The sequence below is a fragment of the Erpetoichthys calabaricus genome, chromosome 4 (genome assembly GCF_900747795.2).
Source record: "Erpetoichthys calabaricus chromosome 4, fErpCal1.3, whole genome shotgun sequence".
NCBI classification, from domain to species: Eukaryota; Metazoa; Chordata; class Cladistia; order Polypteriformes; family Polypteridae; genus Erpetoichthys; species Erpetoichthys calabaricus.
This window is the reverse complement of record NC_041397.2, coordinates 250,377,371-250,397,783: the sequence shown is the minus strand read 5'-3', so window position 1 is coordinate 250,397,783 and position 20,413 is coordinate 250,377,371. Positions and strand designations below refer to the sequence as shown.

At 38.0% G+C, this 20,413-nt stretch overlaps 1 protein-coding gene across 1 annotated transcript in view; it reads right to left on the bottom strand.

The window, feature by feature from the left end:
* Positions 1 to 15,970: 15,970 nt before the first annotated feature.
* Positions 15,971 to 20,413, bottom strand: part of LOC114650765 (interleukin-1 receptor type 1-like) — a 64,534-nt gene continuing 60,091 nt past the window's right edge. The window contains exon 11 of the mRNA XM_028800603.2: positions 15,971 to 16,389. Within this exon, the coding sequence (XP_028656436.2) occupies positions 16,022 to 16,389 (368 nt within the window). The 3' untranslated portion in view covers positions 15,971 to 16,021. The remainder of the gene's footprint in view (positions 16,390 to 20,413) is intronic.

Here is a 20,413-nt window from a genome sequence, read left to right as displayed (position 1 = left end):
GGACCCACACAGTGATAGGAAGCTACCAAGACAATGGAATACAACGTGGTGGCCAGAAATAAAAAAAAAATCCCAAATATATAACTAATTATATTTTGAATATTATTTTGTTCTTTCATTATTTAAGTATATATCATGTTTATTTTTATGTTTTTGCTTTCATGTTCAATTATGCTACCTATCCCCTTAAGAGAAAGAGAGAATCAGGAGGCGGGGCCACAATGACACTTAGCTGGAGGACCACCCTGAACTCATACTTTCAAGGCAGAAAGTCAGTATCACCCAGAACAGCATTGCGAGTTGAGCAGTTCTAATCATTAGTGAGTATTGATGGATTTTCCTTTTTATCCTTTATAATTGTTGACTAAAACTTTGAAAAATTATGGCACTATTTTTGTCCTGAAGACCAGAGGTTTACAGTAATCATAACCACTGAAAGACAAAGTAAATAATTGTATGATTATTTTGTACTTTTTAAGTCTTAGTCACATTTTGGGCCTGAAGCATGCATTCTTAGTTTGGGGTTAGACTTCCTAGGTGAGGCCTATTTTTGGATTCCTAAAATATGTAAGATGTTTTGATATATATATATATATATATATATATATATATATATATATATATATATATATATATATATATATATATATATATATCTGCAGTGGGTTGGCACCCTGCCTGGGATTGGTTCCTGCCTTGTGCCCTGTGTTGGCTGGGATTGGCTCTAGCAGACCCCCATGACCCTGTGTTCGGATTCAGCGGGTTGGAAAATGGATGGATATATATACATATATATATATATATTGTGAGGGATGGCAGGCTAAATATTCCGGTCCACACCTCCAGGCCGCCAGATGGAGCTCTCCCAGCAGCATGGAAAGTCCCCAAATTCCAGCAGGGCATTATGGACATTGTAGTTGTTATAAACAACCCTGCTGGATACCATGGGGACCACCAGGAGCCGCTGCAGAATGCTTACAGAATGCTACGTGCCCTATAACCCAGAAGTGCATCATGATCACATGACTGGAAGGAACGACGTGCTTCCAGGTTGAAGAAAAGGACTTTTAATCTGACCTGGAAGTGATGAGGACTTATGGATTGTTGGGATGGAACCACTTCCGTGTCAGGGACTATAAAGAACTCTGGGAAACCCCAGACGAGTGAGCTGAGCTGGGTGGAAGGGTGGCAACGCATCTGGGAGTGGAGGATTGTTTATTATTGATTATTGATTATTGTTCTTGGATTTATTGGAATAGTGGTGCTTTGTGCACTTATTTTTAATAATAAATATTCACTTTGGACTTTTACCTGGTGTCTGACGTCTGGTCTGAGGGTTCAAGGGGTCACGGGGACCCTTAAATCTGTCACTATATATATATATATATATATATATATATATATATATATATATTTGTGGTTAAATGGACATGCATGACTTGTGCCAGCTGCTACTGCCTTTAATTAGAGGACTGTAGGATTAAGCAAATCGATAGATAGATAGATAGATAGATAGATAGATAGATAGATAGATAGATAGATAGATAGATAGATAGATAGATAGATAGATAGATAGATAGATAGATAGATAATTTATTAATCCCAAGGGGAAATTCACAAATATATATATACTAAATATTTTAAATATTCCATACAATATATACTTGTATGGAAAAAAAACTTCACTAGGGCAAAACAAGCAAGGAGCTGGTAGAATTGTAACCAACAGTCAGACTGAAATCCCACATGTGGAATGGGCGAAGAGCAATATCAAAGGAGTGAAACATAGACCTGTAAAAAAGGTTGCATACAAAATCAGACAAAAGTAGCAAGTGGGCCAGTACTAACTGATACTCCATACCAGCACTTCCCTGTTCAGCCATTAGCTGTTCAACAATGAATGTACGCATATTAGAGCACATTGGCACTTTTCACAATGCACACCTCACTACCAACCCAAATGAATCCCACACAACTTTCTGTGGTCAGGTTCCTACTTTACAGGGCGCTTAACTTAATTTGGAAACTTAAGTTCACTCCAGCTCTCTCCATGGACTTGACGTAGCCTCAGACACCAAGGCGTTTATGTCACGCCTTCACAAGGGCCAACCGTCACTGCATCAGCCAGGGTCCTTTTCTCAATTTCCATTAAACACATTAAATGTATAACTCCTAGATTTTCAGACTGAAACAAAAGACAAAGTCTTCACAATAAAAAAAAACAACATTAAAATTAGAAGAGTGCAAAGTTCTTAAACAGCCCAGTAGCACCTCCATTTCTGTATGCTTCCCACTTGTGCAGCCTTGTTTTCTGGCTGTTTGCCTTCTGCTCAGCTCTTATTTATCCCCCTAATCAACAACCATCAAATCATTGTCAATTGACAAATTAAAATGGTAAAAAACAAATTAAGCAAAAAACAAACAAAAAAAAACCCCATTACATCATAAATAATTCATTGCCCCCCAAAAAAGACTAAGTGTAATCCAAACAAAAGTGGGAAATAATCTTAAAACTACATGCAATAAATAACAAATGTGAATAACTCTAATCTATTTAACACAAGTATCAACAAAACTTATACTGTCAATTAGCAGATGACACTTGCACTTCAGTTTCCAGAATTGCTGTTAGGTTGATTGCTTACTCTAAATTGGGAGAGTATAATTGGGTGTCATGAATGTGACCTGCGATTAACTGGCACCCCATCTAGGACAACAATTTGTGCCTTCCTTAGAACCCTTCCTGGCAAAAGCAGGCACAGAAAATGAACAGAGGACCAAAGCATATCCTGAAAATACTTTTGAACACTTGTGACTAGTTTTGATTATTTTTTAAAATTCAAATAAAAAATAAATTAAACTTTATTTTGCCTTTCAATGATAAGACTGTATGGTCAATATGCTGAGGACCAAGCAGTTTCACTTTCAGTAAAATGTGAAGATATTATTAAACATGAAACTTACTTTGCTAATTTTTATTGACCTTAATTGTTTCAATAATCATAAAAAAATTAAGGACATTTAAACGGATAGTGCAATTGTAGTAACCAACAGCAATAGAGAGTCTCTTTGTGAGGTGATTGTAACTTATTTATATGTTCAGTCACAACCTAGAGGGGCATTGGCATTTAAAATCTATTTTTTTGCTTTTCTTTACCACTTACAGTTCTACGCTGTAGATAATCCTGTTTTTACTCGGAAACGAGGTTACACAAACTTACATCCAAAAATCTCAATATGAATTTTTATGGTGAATTTGCAAATCAAGAAGTGACGATTGTACATTCAATCAGCAGAAGGTGTGAAGCTACGAGGGGGCCAGCCAAACACAAATGCTTAATTCTAATGTATGTTAATCGTCAATTGTCAATCATTTCAGTCGCTCACTTTGCAAGGAGACCACCCCCATGAACTTTACATCATCCATGAATGAATCGAGCCTTCAAGAGGGTAGAACTTTAGATGGATTGTTGATAAACTGAACTGCTTGAAACTTCAAGGGAATCCTCCCCCTCTCAGAACTCACCTCCTGGCCACAAAATGTTTTAGAATTTAAAAATGGCTTTTGGCCTGCCCTCCCAGTTGTTTCTAGCCTACCTTTGCAATTTCTGGCAAATGGTGGTCTCACGTTTGTCAATTTTCATATGTTCTTATTTAGAATATACAATACTTATTTGAACTCCAGGTTAGTAATTAAGAATTAATTAAGAAGTTATACTAGTTATACATGGGTGCTTAAAACAAGTTGTGCAACACACCATTTAAAAGTGCTATACAGTAAGTGAACACTTTATTATGTGCACCAGTTGTGTTATATTCAAAAAGAATGACAAGAGAGAAACCATCAAGAACCCTGGTAACTCAACAAAATTTAATAATTTACTAAACTATGTAAATTAAAAAAACAATTCAAAATTCTAATTTACAATAATACAAAGTTCAAAAAGTCAAGATAAATACTAGGAAAAGCAAAAAGTAAAAAATTAAAAAAAAAAACCGAAAACATAAAGATAAAGAAATGCATAAAACAGCAATAAAGAGCCTACTTAACAAGTCAAAAATCCAAAATCCAAAAGAAACAAAACAAAACACGGTGACAGAAAGAGCCTTAAGTCGGTTGATGAAAGACAATTGTAATCTATTTACAATGACATAATTAACATAAGATAAGGGGTACATCATTAAACTAGCTAAACAATATAAAAATATTTAATTTAAAATAATTAACAGAAATAAACCTTAACCATTTGAAGAAAGGAAGAAAAAAATACAACATCACAAAATAAAATAAAGAAACATAACAGTATCTTCTTAAGAACATGTTTCTCTTCCATTTTCTGCTATGTGAATTCATTGTAGTGTGGATTCAAAAAGGTGGTGAAAGTGTCCCCTGGAGATGCCATCGCAAATCAGCTGCTATGAATAATAAAAGTGAAGACATGCTTTATGGGATATTGATGCCTGCGATTGTCTGTACTTTATGCAGTGATTGAGAAACTAAGAAGCTTGAAGAGCCTAAGCTTTCCCTGGACAGTGCGGTTGGGTCCTAGCAGATGTGAGCATGAGTGCCTTCCTACAATAACTAGCTTCTAAACTAGCACAAACAACAACACAGTACTGACAAAAAAGGCAAATAACACAAATGTAGTGTGCTTTCGTCATGAGTTAAGCAATAGTGCTGTTTTATTATACAATTCATTTGAACATTTTTAGGAATTCTGTCAGTGACTTCAGTACCAGTAACATTTCTTAATTCTGTTGCATGTTGATAGAAAGTATTAGCACATGCATGAGACATAGATGTAAGTGTGCATATGTGAGGTCACAAGATACGGATTGTTTAGTGTCAGCACTTGGTTTGTCAAGGAAAAGACTTGCTGGGACTATATTAGCTTCTCCTTATTTGTTTTTAGGTTTTGATCTTTTACCATCTTACAATTGCTGGTCCCCCTTTTGATTGTCTCAGTCTTCTTGGAGATCAACCCTTTTCATCATTTACAAATAAATAAAATCTATGTGCTACAGCATGACATCTTTATGGTGCCACAAATGGGCTACTAAAGGCAAAACTTTAATAAATGACCAAACAATTGTCAGGAGAAGAAATCTGACATCTTAACATTCCTTCAGGTCTATTTGTATAAGGAGAAAATGGCTAGCAAGACATAATATGTCCCCATGACGATATCATTATGATATAATCACATCACAGTCATTGGGAATCATTGGAAATGATGGACAATCATCAGCCAACAAAAACACCTGTGAAGTAAACAATAAACAGGCCCAAAACTGTGAGTTTGGTAAATGAAAACATCCTTCACAAGCTACCCTAGTAAGTATACTTCCTACTGGAGCTAAACATATTTGTAATATCTACGAAACATGCCATCCCTTTGAAAAGAACACTTCAAATAATCTGTGAGAGCTTTGGGAACAGAGCTGGACCACAACAGCTGTTGGTAACTCCTGAACATGCAAAGCTGAGGCCAGTTCATGGAGAGCAGCTAATAAGAAAATGCTAGGAATAGCAGCAAGCACATTCAAAGGGCCTCACCTTGACACGAAAAGTTCAAAGCTCCTGAGACCTGACCCAAAACTCAATGGTCAAGTTCTGGGCGGCAGCCAGGTCCTACTATTTCACACCTATTGAGCAAGAGCGATTTTTGACACATTAATTAAATGATGAAACAAATAATAATAATTTTCTGTGATCTTGCAGGTAGGAAAGACAGAAGTTTCAAGATAAGGCTGATGGTTAAAGTAGGTAGGATGAATATCTTGAGGTAATCATGGCGCTGGAATGTGGCAATGTGTTGAATGCTGTTTAGCACATGCAAGTATGAATTTCACGTGACAGTAATGACCTTCTTAACCTGCATAGTTACACAGCAACCCATTTACATCCATCCATCCATCCATTATCTAACCAGCTGAATCCGAACACAGGGTCACGGGGGTCTGCTGGAGCCAATCCCAGCCAACACAGGACACAAGGCAGGAACCAATCCTGGGCAGGGTGCCAACCCACCGCAGGACACAACCCATTTACAATCATTCCAAATCATTTTACAGCAGTTTTAGTGTAATTAAAAATCCGTCTAGAGTAACTATCGATAATGTTACTACACTAGTACATTTTAGCATGTTGGCTAATTCAGCTCAGCTGGAATAATTCTAATGCACCCTCCATAACCCAATGAAAAAAAGGATATTTTATATTAGCAAAAACACGTGAAAATCCAATTTTCTTTGCATGGAACTGTGCAGAGGTTCGTTAGAATCTGGCAAGACTTTATTGATGGCATTTTAGAATGTGTCTGCTGGGCTCCTGCCAACCTTTTTGCTGAGCTCCTGTGGTTTAAAATCAATATGAAAAAGTAGAATATAATGGACTTTCATGACTAATTAGATTTCTGCCCTGGGTAAGGATGGGTTTTAATGATTTTTTTAAGATTAATGAATTTTAACTGTTTTTACTGGATTGATTTTCAATCTTTTATTAATAGTAATATGTCATTGCTTGTTACATTACAACTCATCTCTTGTAATGCAAATAAGCAAATAATTCTTAAAAATAAAAAAACTAGCATTTTTCTCTTTTTTCAGATGTATGCTGACACAGTTGTGCGATGCATGAGTCAAAAGGTTACACAAATCATGCTTATTGTTAATCAGATGAACAAAAAGTACCTGAAGGGGCCTCTGCCATATCAGTTACCATAGCACCGCCAGTGTCAGCCACCGCTTGACATGGATCTGTAACTGTTAACAGCCTTGGACAAGTTCAGATAAGACTAACTTTATTAATAAACCGAATGTGAAATTGGAGAGATCATTTTTGAAGAGCGTATTGAATTATCAGGTGTCTATTTCCTTTGGATTTCACTGGGTTGGTACTTACTTCTAGATAAGCTTTGTTTTACTTCCTCATATAGTTTTATCGTACTTTCTGAAAAGAGAAACTTGATAAAGCTTGTTCTAAAAATTTGCAATCAATCCATTTATCAATTTCCTAAACTCACAAGCTATCATTGTAGAATCACGTTAAGTACAAGACCTAAAAAATTTTCAAAAGGATGCCAATATGCAATCAAGTGTTACAGAAGAAAACATGAAGGCCAGTGACGCAGATGATGACTTGTTGTTACTGTGTGTTCTGTGCTCAAAGTGAAATGGTATACTGATGGGACAGACCGGAGTGTGTTTTAGCAGTCAAAACACCATAGTGAATTATCGGTCCACTCAGCCACTTTGTGAACTCAACCGATTGACTTCAAATCAATTAAACTAGGAAACACGTCAACTTTCAGTCTTCAAATAAGTTACAGCAACACGCACCTCTGATCATTAAACCTAGCAACTACACAACAACAATGGTGTTTATGCAAAAACAATATGGTGTCAAAAGGAAACATTCATAAAAAGGCCACAGACCCAAAAATAAATGAAACCACCAAATTTCTTGAATTCAGAAATCCCCTAAATGACAGTTTAATGACTTTTTGAGGGCAACAAAAGAATACAAAAAAATGAAAATAAAATCAAATTATGAGAGGGTCATACTCTGGCCTCCTGCCTGTGTTCCATGGTCTTCACTTTTTCCTCTCAGGAGTTTCAGGCATCCCTGTCAGCTGTTGGGTCAGGTGCTGTCTGGTGTCTGGGAGAATGTTGTCAGTTGCTCCTGGGTTACATGTCTGTCTCTGCCGAAGCTTACACCTTTGTTTTGATCTTTTGAGTATGGCAGCCCCACATACTGTTGGATGTACCAGCCCAAGCGATGCCCGTTTTCCCCTACTGGTGTGACAATGTGCTTAGCCACTGCTTTTGCACATTTTCATCTTTCTCCCTCTCTAGATGTTTTGCAGAGACCTGTTCCTGTCCTGTGCCTATCATTACTCCCAGGCAGCTGCTTACCCACCAGATAACCCAACACGGTCATGACATCATCCTGACTTTGTGCCTCTGCTTTGTTTTTCATTCAGCACTGCATTTGTCCATCTCTGATCTGTTGCTTTAGAGAACACATGAACTCCATTTCTTCTGTAAATTCTCATATTCCTCAGACTGACACCTCATACACTTCTCTCACTGTAGTGCTTGGTTAGGATCCTGGCCCTTCCGTCTGTTTTGATGGTAACCATTTGCCTGTCTGGGTTTAGAAAAACATTGTAAGATAACGTTTTTGTACATGTTCCACATCCTGTTTTGTAACATTTTCATTTAAACTCAAGATTCTAAAAAAGATATACAGTTCAGATCAGCTAAGCACTTTATCTTGAAATACCGTACATCCGTGATCTAATGTTTAGTAAAACAAAATCCAGGAAATTTTTGTTAGAAGAAGCTGTCTGAAGTCTGTGCCTAGGTGACAAGAGACCAGATGACTTTTACTATTGGTCACCCCTTTGCCCCCTTGATTTTAGAGTTAAGTGGAAGTGAGTTGGTAGTGTAGAGACCTCTGGGAAGACTGAAGTCCTAGTAGTCTGGATGGGCCCTGTGTGCCAAGTGCTGCCTGGCACTTGTGTGTGCTAACTCTCCATTGTGGGACACTTCCTTTTGTTGGCTAGGGCTTTACTTTCTATTAGAATTGTATTTTTTTTTGGAAAGGTGGCATTTTGTTTGCACTTCCTGCATCTTATAACTGTTGCTGTCAACATATTTAATCAAAGCAGCAGACTCACCAAGGCCAAATGAGGAACAACTTCATTAAGGTCCAGGAGTCGAGAACATCTAACACAGTGGCACAGACAAACCAAATAGCAATTTCTGTTATAGAATATGGTGATTTGTTTTTGAATGCCTTTCAAATACTTTTCAGTACAGGTACCATTTTTGGTAGGCATTCAGCTAGGTGCCGTCTCCTGTCAAAAAGTGGGTGTGAAAACAAGGTCATGTGAAAAAGTAAGTACACTCCATGGAAACGTTTCAACATATTTGAACAGGCAAACATTAGTTCTTCATGCAAACAGTGCCTACAGATTAAGGTGATGTACTCTAATATATTTACAAGAGAAATGTGCTTTTTTAATCATTTATTCAACAAAAATATCAGAACTGGGGGAACCCTTGGCCTCAGAAGCTGGTATTGCCCCCTTAAGCAGAAATGACTACCAGCAGTCTCTGGAATCAACTTGGTGAAATGTCTGACCACACCTCCATGGAAAATTCCATCAGTTGCAAGATGTTTGGGGTTCTCTTGCATTCCCTACTCATGTCAAATCCCTCCACAACATTTCAATGGGATTCAAATTAGGGCTTTGACCAGGTCAGTCCAAAGTCCTCCATGACTTGTTTTTGAGCATTTTATTGGTGGATTTGCTAGTGTGCTTTGGATAATTATCATGCTGAAAGGTCAATTTCTGGATCAGCTTGAACTTTCAGACAGATGGCCTCACATTCTCATCAAGCACAATTTGATATGATGCAGAATTCATAGCTGACTTGAAAACTGCAAGCTGACCAAGCCCTGAGGCAGCAAAACAACCCCAAACCATTTCTACCACCATGTTTCATAATATGTATGAGGTTTATTCTATATTATCTTATACTATATGTTTTATTTAGTTTCATAAAATGTTACTGTTAAATTATTATTAACTCCATCACCTAAATCTCTGATACCTGGCTGGGTCACAAACCATATCAAAAGGATCACCACTGACTTGTCTCATCCAGGTTATGATTTGCTTCAAAAACTTCCCACTTTAGATCAATTAAAACTAAAACTAATAGACACCTATAAGGTTTCTTTCTTACAGCCAAAGCCCAGGTAAACCAGTAATTTTGCCTGATTTCCTTGCTGACTCGTGTGTTCTCTCGTATACTGTACGACGGTGTGTATATGTACAGTATGTGCAAACACGCTATATACTCAAGCCATCACTTGCACAGCATCATTTGAACATCTCCTTTACAATTGCTCTAATCTGCAACTGTTTATGACGTATGTTATTTAACTTACATTATTTATTTTATTGTTATGTGATGTCGAGTTATGTTATACTAGTCGCCCCCCTCGGCTTCGCCTGCGTAAGAGTGAAACAAGACAGAGAGGAGGGCCCTGCCCGGCTCCCTACTCCTGACGTCATGCTTCCCCCTCCTCTCGGCCCACAGCCTCTGTCTCGGATTAGCACGAATATATTGCTCCTGCAAGCGAACTATGATTGTTAGCACGATGAGGGAAGTCACAAAATCAACCGGAATGTTCAAGCAAATTCTAGAAAAAAACCCAATCTAAATCCTTTAAGTAGTTCTCTCATTTGCTAGTTAAGCGAATGTAAGATACGCCCCGAGGCTGGCGCGTGAGTGAGGAGGGCCCTGCCCCCCCCTCCCCTCAGCCCGCTGCGTCTCTCTTGGATTTGCATAAATAAAACTGCAAGTGAGCTATAATATTTAGCAAAATGTGAGAAGTCGCAAAATTGACCAGAATGTTCAAGCAAATTACAGAAAAAAAAGATCTAAATCCATTAAGCAGTTCTCTCGTGAAAAGCAGACAGACATACAGACAGACAGACATTGGATTTTATATGCATAGAGAAGTAGCTCCAAAGCTGCCAAGTTAAATTCCTTGCAAATTAAAAGGATTCAGATTCTTTTCTTTCTCTATATTGAACATTTCAGTTTAAACATCGTTTTTGACATTTCGTGATTGTCTCATGTTGTCCGTCTTTCCTGAAAGATGTGCAGTATCGTAAAAGCTGTTATATTGCTCCAGGTCATTCCACTATATAATTATAAAATTAATAATTTTAAACAGCGGAATGATGCTGCCTCAAGGCTCCAATTTCTTCAGTTCAAATCCAACCCTTGATTGTGGTCTGTGTGGCATCCGCACGTTCTCCCTGGGTCTCCATGGTATTCCTCCAAATCCCCATTTTCCTGTCATGTCCCTGAAGACTCCAAATTGGCCAAATGTGTTTGTGGTGTGCACATGCATGGGGCTGGTAATGGAATGGCACCCTACCTAGAGTTCCTTCCATGGTTCTCCTGATGTTTCTTAGGTAGGTTATAGTCCCACCTGAGTTGGTTTGAGAACTAGGTTCAGTAGTCTCTAACCAACACTACTGCTAATTTCTTTATTTCTAATGTCCCACACCACTAGAAGAGGCTTTCTAACAGGGCAATTTGATTTTATGTGTTTTAGTTTTCATTCCAGTTATTACAGTTTATTTTTCTTGTATATCTTTATCCTGTCCCTCCTGAATTATTTCACCTTTATCTTATAGATGTAATCTGTTTTATTGGTTCTTCCTGTTTATAGCACACCTTCACCCATGCCTTGTGATTGGGGATTAACTAGTGAAGGAGCAGTTATGAAAGAATCTCATCAAGATAACCAATATCGATTTGTTTTTCAATTTATTCATCTCTGGTTTCACATATTGGTATGACAAGGCATGTGCACTTACACTTCCTATTTCTGTTTGTCACAAAATGATACAGCGTGCTTTTCAACATGTTGTCCTGGGCACCCTGCATATAGGGGTTCATGGCAATGGCCAAAGCTTTGAAGATTCACAGAATCTATGAATTTGACTAAACTGCTATTACTGATTACACCCTTCAAGAGAAAGCATTTCTGGATTAAACATTTAATCTCCACACACATAAATACATACATTTGTTGACTTCTTGTAATAGCAGAATATTTTATTAAGGGGGAAATGATTTTTGTGAACCCATTTATCCATTACAACAAACAGGCCATCAGACCATCAGTGGACAGAGCTTGACACCATATTCAGCTACACAGGAAGGGGTATGGAGATGGGAGATAACATTCAGGGACACATGAAGTGAGGACGGCCCCCCAAGTCCTGGAGGTGCATGGCAGCTTAGAGTGGATGGCAGGGCAGCTTAGTGTCTTGATACAGACATTCACTCTCTGTCAAGTCATTCCCTTCCCGAGTCAGTCATTTTGGTTTTTTTTTGTTTGAACTGAACTTCCAGCTTAGTAAATTAAGTCTAAAATATCATCGGATGATATGACACATAATTTTGCTTATGTGTCATCAATAAACTAAAAGCTTGCAATTCATTTATGTATCCATCTTGAGTCTGAGATTGGATTCAGAATGCATTCAGAACCCTTCACTTTCAGTACATGTTATTGTGTTGTAGACTTTTAAATGGATAAATTTGCCAGTTTTGCCCATCATTCTACACTCAATAATCCATAAAGACAAAGTGAAAAGATGTGTTCAGAAACATTTTCAGAATTTTTAAAATGTAAAAACTGAAATCTCCCTTTCATGTAACTATTCAAACTATTTAACTATGGCACTCCACATTGTGGTCACATGCATCCCGTTTGCTTTAATTCTCCGTGAGACATGTCTAGAACCTGACTGGAGTCCTCCTGTGGCAAACTGAATTGACTAAATATCATTTAAAAAGGCACATACCTGTGCATAGAAGGTCCCACAATGCACATTGCATGTCAGGACAAAAAAGTCCAAAGAACTCTAGTAGACCATCCATCCATCCATTATCCAACCCACTATATCCTAACTACAGGGTCACGGGGGTCTGCTGGAGCCAATCCCAGCCAACACAGGGCGCAAGGCAGGAAATAAACCCCAGGCAGGGTGCCAGCCCACCACTCTAGTAGACCTCTGCAATCAAATTGTGGTGAGGAATGGATCAATACAATGTGGGGAACAGCCTGGACACAGACAGGCAGACACCGATGGTTCAAGCACCAACACACGTTTATTCATATTTCCAACAAATAAACAGCACACACCCCAGTGCCACAGCACCAATCACCCTCAGTCCAGGCCCTTCACACAATGCCTCTCTTTTCTGACCGCCTCCACTCTTCTCCTCTCCTCCAAGCTCCGTCCTTCTTTCACCTGACTCCAGCCATTGAATGGAGGGAGGCTGCCCCTTTTAAACCCACCTGGACATGCTCCAGGTGTCTCCCAATGAGTGCCTGCCGGCACTCCCCGGTGTGGTGGAAGTGCCGGCTGTGCACCTGGAAGCACTCCGGGTGTCCCTGGTCTTCTTCCCTCCAACACTTCCGGGTGTGGCGGAAGTGCTGAGGGCCAGGGCTCCTCAGGCATCTGGGCGCCCCCTGGTGGTGACCACGGGCCCCTATAGGGTTGAGCTTCTAAGCTCTGTTCCTGTGGTCCCCAAAGCCACCAGAGCAGTTGCCCCCTCGTGGTCTGGAGGAGGCATAATCCCTCCTCCGGTCCTTCTGGGCATCCTGGCTGGGTACCACCCCCAGCCGCTTGCCACAACAAGCATGTAAAACCATTTCTAAAGTTTTCAGTGTTCATAGGAGTATAGTGCCATTAATAATTGAAAAATGGGTGAAGTTTATAACCACAACAACGTTTCCAAGAGTTGGCCATTTGGACCAACTGAATAACTGGACAAGAAGGTCCTTGGTCAGGGGGTGACCAAGAACCCAATGGTCACTCTTACATAACTTCACAAGTGCTCTGCTGATATAGAAGAATCTTCCAGAAGGACAACCATCTCAGCAGCACTCCACCAATTATGTGTTTATGGTAGAGTGGCTTGGCAGACATCCCTCTTGAGTAAAAACCATATGACATTCCAGTTGGAGTTTGCCAAGTGGCTTTAAAAGGACTACAGGAGCATGAGGAAAAAAATTCTCTGATCTGATGAGACAAAAACTGAACTATTTGGGCAGAACTACAAGCATTATGTCTGGGGAAGACCAGGCAATGCTGAATGCAGCCAAAACGGAGAGGTCCATAAAGAAAACCTTAAAAGTGCATGCGACCTCAGACTCAGGCTACATTTGAACTTCTACTAAAATGACCTCTGGAGTGAGTTCAGGACAAGTCTCTGATTGACCCTGAGTGCCTCAGCCAAAGTCCAGACTTAAACACCATAGAACATCTGAGGAGAGACCTGAAGATGGCAGTTTACAGATGCTACCCATTCAATGTAATTGAGCTTGAGAGAGTCTACCAAGAAGAATGGGATAAATTGCCCAATCAAGGAGTACAAAACTTGTAGAGACCCACCCAAGAGGGCTCAAAGCTGTAACTGCTGCCAAAGGGGCTTCAACAAAAATAGATAGATAGATAGATAGATAGATAGATAGATAGATAGATAGATAGATAGATAGATAGATAGATAGATAGATAGATAGATAGATAGATAGATAGATAGATAGATAGATAGATAGATAGATAGATAGATAGATAGATAGATAGATAGATACTTTATTAATCCCCAATGGGAAATTCACATACTCCAGCAGCAGTATACTAATAAAAACAATATATTAACAATAATTAAAGAGCAATAAAAACACAGTGCAAGTTAAAAAGTGCAAGGTGGAAAGTGCGAGGCAGGTATAACAGACAGTAACTTTGCATAATTTAACGTTTACCCCCCCGGGTGGAATTGAAGAGTCGCATAGTGTGCGGGAGGAACGATCTCCTCAGTCTGTCAGTGGAGCAGGACAGTGACAGCAGTCTGTTGCTGAAGCTGCTCCTCTGTCTGGAGATGATACTGTTTAGTGGATGCAGTGGATTCTCCATGATTGACAGCAGCCTGCTCAGCGCCCGTCGCTCTGCCACAGATGTCAAACTGTCCAGCTTCGTGCCTACAATAGAGCCTGCCTTCCTCACCAGTACCAAAGTACTGAACTAAGGGTCTGAAGACTTGTATGAATTAGTGATTTCAGTTTTTAAATTTGAATAGATTTCAAACCTTCTTGAAAACACGATTTTGCTTTGTCATGATGGGCTAGTGAGTGTAGATTGATATGCAAGAATGGCAAATGTATCCATTTAAAATTTAATTTACAACACAAACTGTGCAGATACTTTCTGAATCTGCTGTATGTATTAAATGTCTAAGTTTCACAATCTTCACATTTAATATCTTGATTGGAATTGAGCAGGTCATTCGTCATACAATTAATTAAAAGGAGATTAGGAGGTGGCATGATTGAAGTTTTTAAAATTCTAATACAATACTAAGTAGTATGGTATAAAGTAAGACTTTGGGGTGGAGTGGTGGGCTCTGAGGCTAAGGATCTGCGCTGGTATCCAGAAAGTTGCCGGTTCGAATCCCCGTCACTGCCAAAAGAGATCCTACTCTGCTGGGCCCCTGAGCAAGACCCTTAACCTGTAATTGCTCCAGGGGCGCTGTACAATGGCTGACCCTGCGCTCTGACCCCAAGGGGTATGCGAAAACTAACAAATTTCTAATACGAGAAATCGTATAAGACGAAATAAAGAACAAAAAAAAAAAAAAATCTTCAAGTTTGACTGGGTGTTATTTTGGAGGGATTAGGTGGATAGGATTGGTGAGCTTTTTTGGACTGAATGGCCTGTTCTCGTCACAATTTTTTCTAATGCTGTAATTTATACAGTATATTAGCCAAAAAACTAATTTAAAGCATAAATCTTTTTGCACAACATGACACAATAAAAAGTAACTATAACATGGGCTGAAAAATTGGAAAAATGTAACTTTATTTTACAAACTATATAAATTATTTTGCTTGCGGCAAAACATTCTCAGTTGTCCCAGTCTTCACAGCCTTACCTGCATGTGTAAACATTATGACAGTAATACTTCAGATGATTACGTTCAGTTTGCAGTTCATATCCAAAGCCATTTAAAACTGCTTTTATATATTTTATAATTTTATATGGGAAACAAGGCAATAAGCACAGCTCCATTTATTTATAAAATGGTCTCTCCAGAAGCATCCACCCATTGCAAAAATGGTCTAATCCAGTACAGGGTCATGGGACTGGGGCCTGTTCTTGCTGCCTTGGGTGAGAAGGAGGAACCAACAATGGATGAGCATGAGTCAGTTTAAAATGGTTAATTAACCTAACAAACATGCATCTTAGGAATATGGGAAGAAAACAGAACCTGGAAAAACACATTAAGACAATTAGTGAGGAGACTCTACAGAGACAGTGGCCAAATTGAACCCTGGACTCTGGAGTTGTGAAGAGACAGAACTAACTCCTTTTATTTTTTAATTGTAGCCTGAAAGTCATCTGCTCTCCTACATTCAAAAAGGATTTGCAATTCTGTCCCCCTCCACATCATCCAATAAGTGTCTTTTGATTCTCGATTGTGCAGGCATCTGGTATCGTAACAGCTTCCAGAACCTTCCATTTAACCCACAGGCTTGATTCCACTGCAGGACGCCTTGTCTTTTTTTAATATATTGGAGCGATTCTGGAAGGCTGGAATACTGGATATTCTTATCCAGCTCAATTAGAATTACTTTGTTTTCATTTTTAACCAATGAGGTGTATAACCCAATCTGCTGCTCACATATTGTCTGCCAGTGGTTCTCTGTGAGGCACCAGTTGGTGAGGACTATTATAAGTCTTCTGCTTTTAGAAATCGTTTCTTCAATGACAGTGGGAATTGCTGAAAGAAAAACAAATATTAATATTATGATAAAAGCTGAAGTCACTTTACATAATATTAGGTAACATACTTAATTAAGTGGAGAATTATAATCCTCTATTACCGCTATATTCTCATTATGCAAAAAGTTGTGGTGTCACAGCCTTTTCTCTGATTCTCCTGATATCTGCAACAGTTTTCATGCCAACTCTTTGGACTTTCTCTGGGCCTCAAAACCCTAGACAGTCATAGCCCACCTTTGTGCATGCATTTGGAGACACTGGAGCTAACTGTTTCAGGCCAGGTGCCCTTTAGCCCTAAGAAAGGTCATGAAAGTAATCATATGAAGAAAATCAAAATGATACATGTCCAGTCCTTTGACTAGAAGGGCTGAAAAAAAGGTTACCCTTACCATTGTTCTCAACGTTACTTTTGATTATGCCATGCATTGAATACTACAAACGTTGACATATTTTTAAATGTTTATAAAAAGACATTAACACAAATCATCAGTTGCATGTATATGTAGAATATAGAACAATTGTGTGTGCGTGTGTGTGTGTAATTATTTTAAAAAAAAAATCCTCCTGAAGTGGCTGTGCAAGTGTTTTTTTTCCCTTTATACTTTTTATTCGTTTTAACTGTCATTGTCATGATCAGAGCCGAACTTTAGGGTCTTATGGCCTATGGTTGCATCCCACGTGTCTAGTGGAGTGTTTTCCAGGATTATGACCTCAAATTTATGGGCACAATGGGATAAAAAGTCAGCACTCACCCCAAGCTTTATCTGATCTGCAGATAAATCCTTTAAAACTTCAAAACAAACTGTATCTTTGTTTTTGATATTTGTGTTTTGCCTGGTTTTTACTTCTTGCCTGATTTTTGTCTTTGGTTCTTGTCTCTCGTCAGGGTTGCAGTTGCTCCTTTTATATATTTTATTTGTGTTGTTTTATCTTTTGCATGCATCTTAGAAAATTATTTCTCTGTTTCCTGCCAAGCCAGGACAACAATGTTTAAAGGAGAAGAGTCTGTGGTTATGTCATAGGTGCATGGCTATAAGATGGACAGAATATATATAAAAAGATACTACACAAATTGTCATCAGTTTATGAACAATTACAGACCCTTTTAAACAATGTATTACTTTTTTCATCTTAATCACTTCATCTTCATTTAGTGTGCTCATGCTTACTTGTATCTGAGAACTGCATCACTCAGTCAAGGCTTATGTCGACGTATGTGGCCATAATAGTTCCAAAATGGCCAACTTTTGAACAGTAGTAAACTATGCGATGCACTCTATACTGGTTGTATTTTTGTGCTTTATTCAATAAAGGAAACATGACAAATGATGTTTCTTAACTACTGACTTGATGAGTCCTTACTTTTGCAAATTATTATATCTTTACAGACTTGTTTTATTCAAAATTTTCTGAAGTGCTCACCTGTAAATAAATATTACCAGGGAATATTCATGAATTGACTAATAATATGATGATTACAGAGAGGGAGAGGAGTAGTGTCACAGACAAAAAGGCTGAAATCAAAAAAAGAGATTCTATAGAGTGATACACTTATCATACATACTGTATATTAAAGAAGTATTTGGCCTAAAAATATTTTTTTATATGTCACTTACCTCATGTAGTTTGTAGAAAAATTTTTAATCTTATGTTTTCATGCAGAACATAAATAAAAACTTTCTGATGCAATGCTGCATGCATCATACAGTGAAGCTGGGAAGTCGAAAATCGCAATTGCATCATTTGTGACCTCCGAGTGGTCTCAGTGCCCAAGTGGGAAAGTAAACATGGATGTCCCTATTAAAGCTGGTGTTTCAGCAACAAATGTTAACTAACAGTTCTATTCTCAGAATCAACGAAGAAATCGATGAGCAAGAATGGAGCAAATAGTATGTTGTCATGTCTAAAAAAGATTTTCATGCTCTTGGTCACAATAAATAGTTCAATTTCTTCATGGATGCCGCAATTAAAAAACTGCACAAAGCAACCATTGAGCACAATGAACAAACAATAGCACATATCAAGTGAACATCAGTTAGTCTGTTACTTTTGGTTCTGGTAATGTTAACATTCCCCTTCCTGATATTCAGTATTATGGATTGAGCTGATTCATTTAAAGTAAATTCTTTGGATAAATAAATTAAATCTTTAAAGTTTTACTGTACTTCCTGTTTGTGGTGTGCATCACCATTTTGGACTGTTATCATAAGCTGAAGTTGGAGAAACTCTGACTTGAGAGACCAGTCCTGAGTTTGCAAATAGAAATTTTGAGTTTGCTGTGCGCTTTTTTTCCATTTTTGAAGTTCCGAGTTTTAGTTGAATGCAGCATAAATCTATGGTGACTAATGTTGGAAAATGGCAAACAATATTAAAATTTTTTATTAAAAAACATCAATGTTACTCATGTTGTGTAATCTGCATATTAGGTCATCCTTTTGTACGCTCACAATGTCCCAAATACATTTGTTTTTATTGAAATATTTTGTAAAATAAGTAACTTCCGTAAAATGATCTTTCATTGTATTGAATTGCAGACTGTCTCCCATCCTTAAAAATTATTTTCATATCCACAAGTTGGCTACCTCAGGATTTTTTAGCAGCAGGCTATGAAATGACCTTCTGTTTGTTGACGCGCCTGAGAAATGCACAAGTCTGAGGTATATTGTCTCTTTTTGCTAAACATTTCATAGTTTTTTCTTCATACTTTAATATTTAGTTTTACATGTCTGTCATAGAACTTTGCACTGTCAATATCATTTGAGATGCAATGTTAACCAATGACCAAACTGCTACTGGGCTGGACTAGCTGTGACCAATGTGGACGCTGAAGTCGAAATCAACGGGATACAAAAACACCAATTTAAAATAAAAAACAATTTCTTTAGTCTTGGTGAGTTAAAGAGACTGCATACCCCCCCCACCACCACCGAAGAGACTGGAGCCTCCCCAGCTCAATGCCACTGACTGGTCAGAACAGACAATCTGCCTAAAAAGAAAGAAATCCTCCCTTATATTACCAGGCTTATTCATTAACCAAAGAGAGAAAAACATGGCAGTTCATTTTGAGGTCATACATAGATTGCTGTAAATTATGGTTACATCCTAATTTATTACATGCAAGAGTGTACAGAGTTTATTACCAACTTAAAGAGTCATCAGGGCACTCACATTCCTAAAAATACGCTGTTATCAGCTCACACACACAAAACCAGTTTAAAGCAGTTTCTATAGTTCAGTACTTTAGTTACAAAGAAATTACATTCTTATAGCTTTAATATCTTCATTAGATTTTGTTTGGTTGATTAATAAATCCTTATTTATTAATCCATAAGTGACATGTTTCTTATAATTTTAAGCAAGGATTCAGAAACTATCACATTGATTTATAATATCACAGGTGTTCTGTTAGTATCAAGAGGTCGGCATTTTCTCATAAAGAATGCAAGTTAGTCTAATAATTCTGTGCACAAGCTTAATTATTTTTCTACCTAAATGAAGAACAAATCATATAGAAATAATAAATCATATAGCTCTCTGCAGCATGATTAATACAAAATACAGTCCTTGGTGTTTGTGAGTTAAATACTTATAATCATTACAGTCAATAATGTTTTTTCTTTCTCACCAATGAAGGGGCAGGAGGGGGCAGGTCTACAGTTCAAATGCTATATCACATCTGAGCACAATTCATTAATGGACTTTAGAGTAGGAAAAGGAAAAAGACTATCAAATGATTTAACAAGCTACCTAGTGGAACTGATGGCGTTAATTGTCGTGCTAGAATGGGTAGAAGTAAAGCCATCAAGTATAAGCATCTGTTCAGATTAACACTCAGTATTAATGTCAAATAAAGCAGGCAAATGTTTGTCAAGACAAGATATGCTTTTGGGAAATCTTGCATTTATAGATAGATAGATAGATAGATAGATAGATAGATAGATAGATAGATAGATAGATAGATAGATAGATAGATAGATAGATAGATAGATAGATAGATAGATAGATAGATAGATAGATAGATA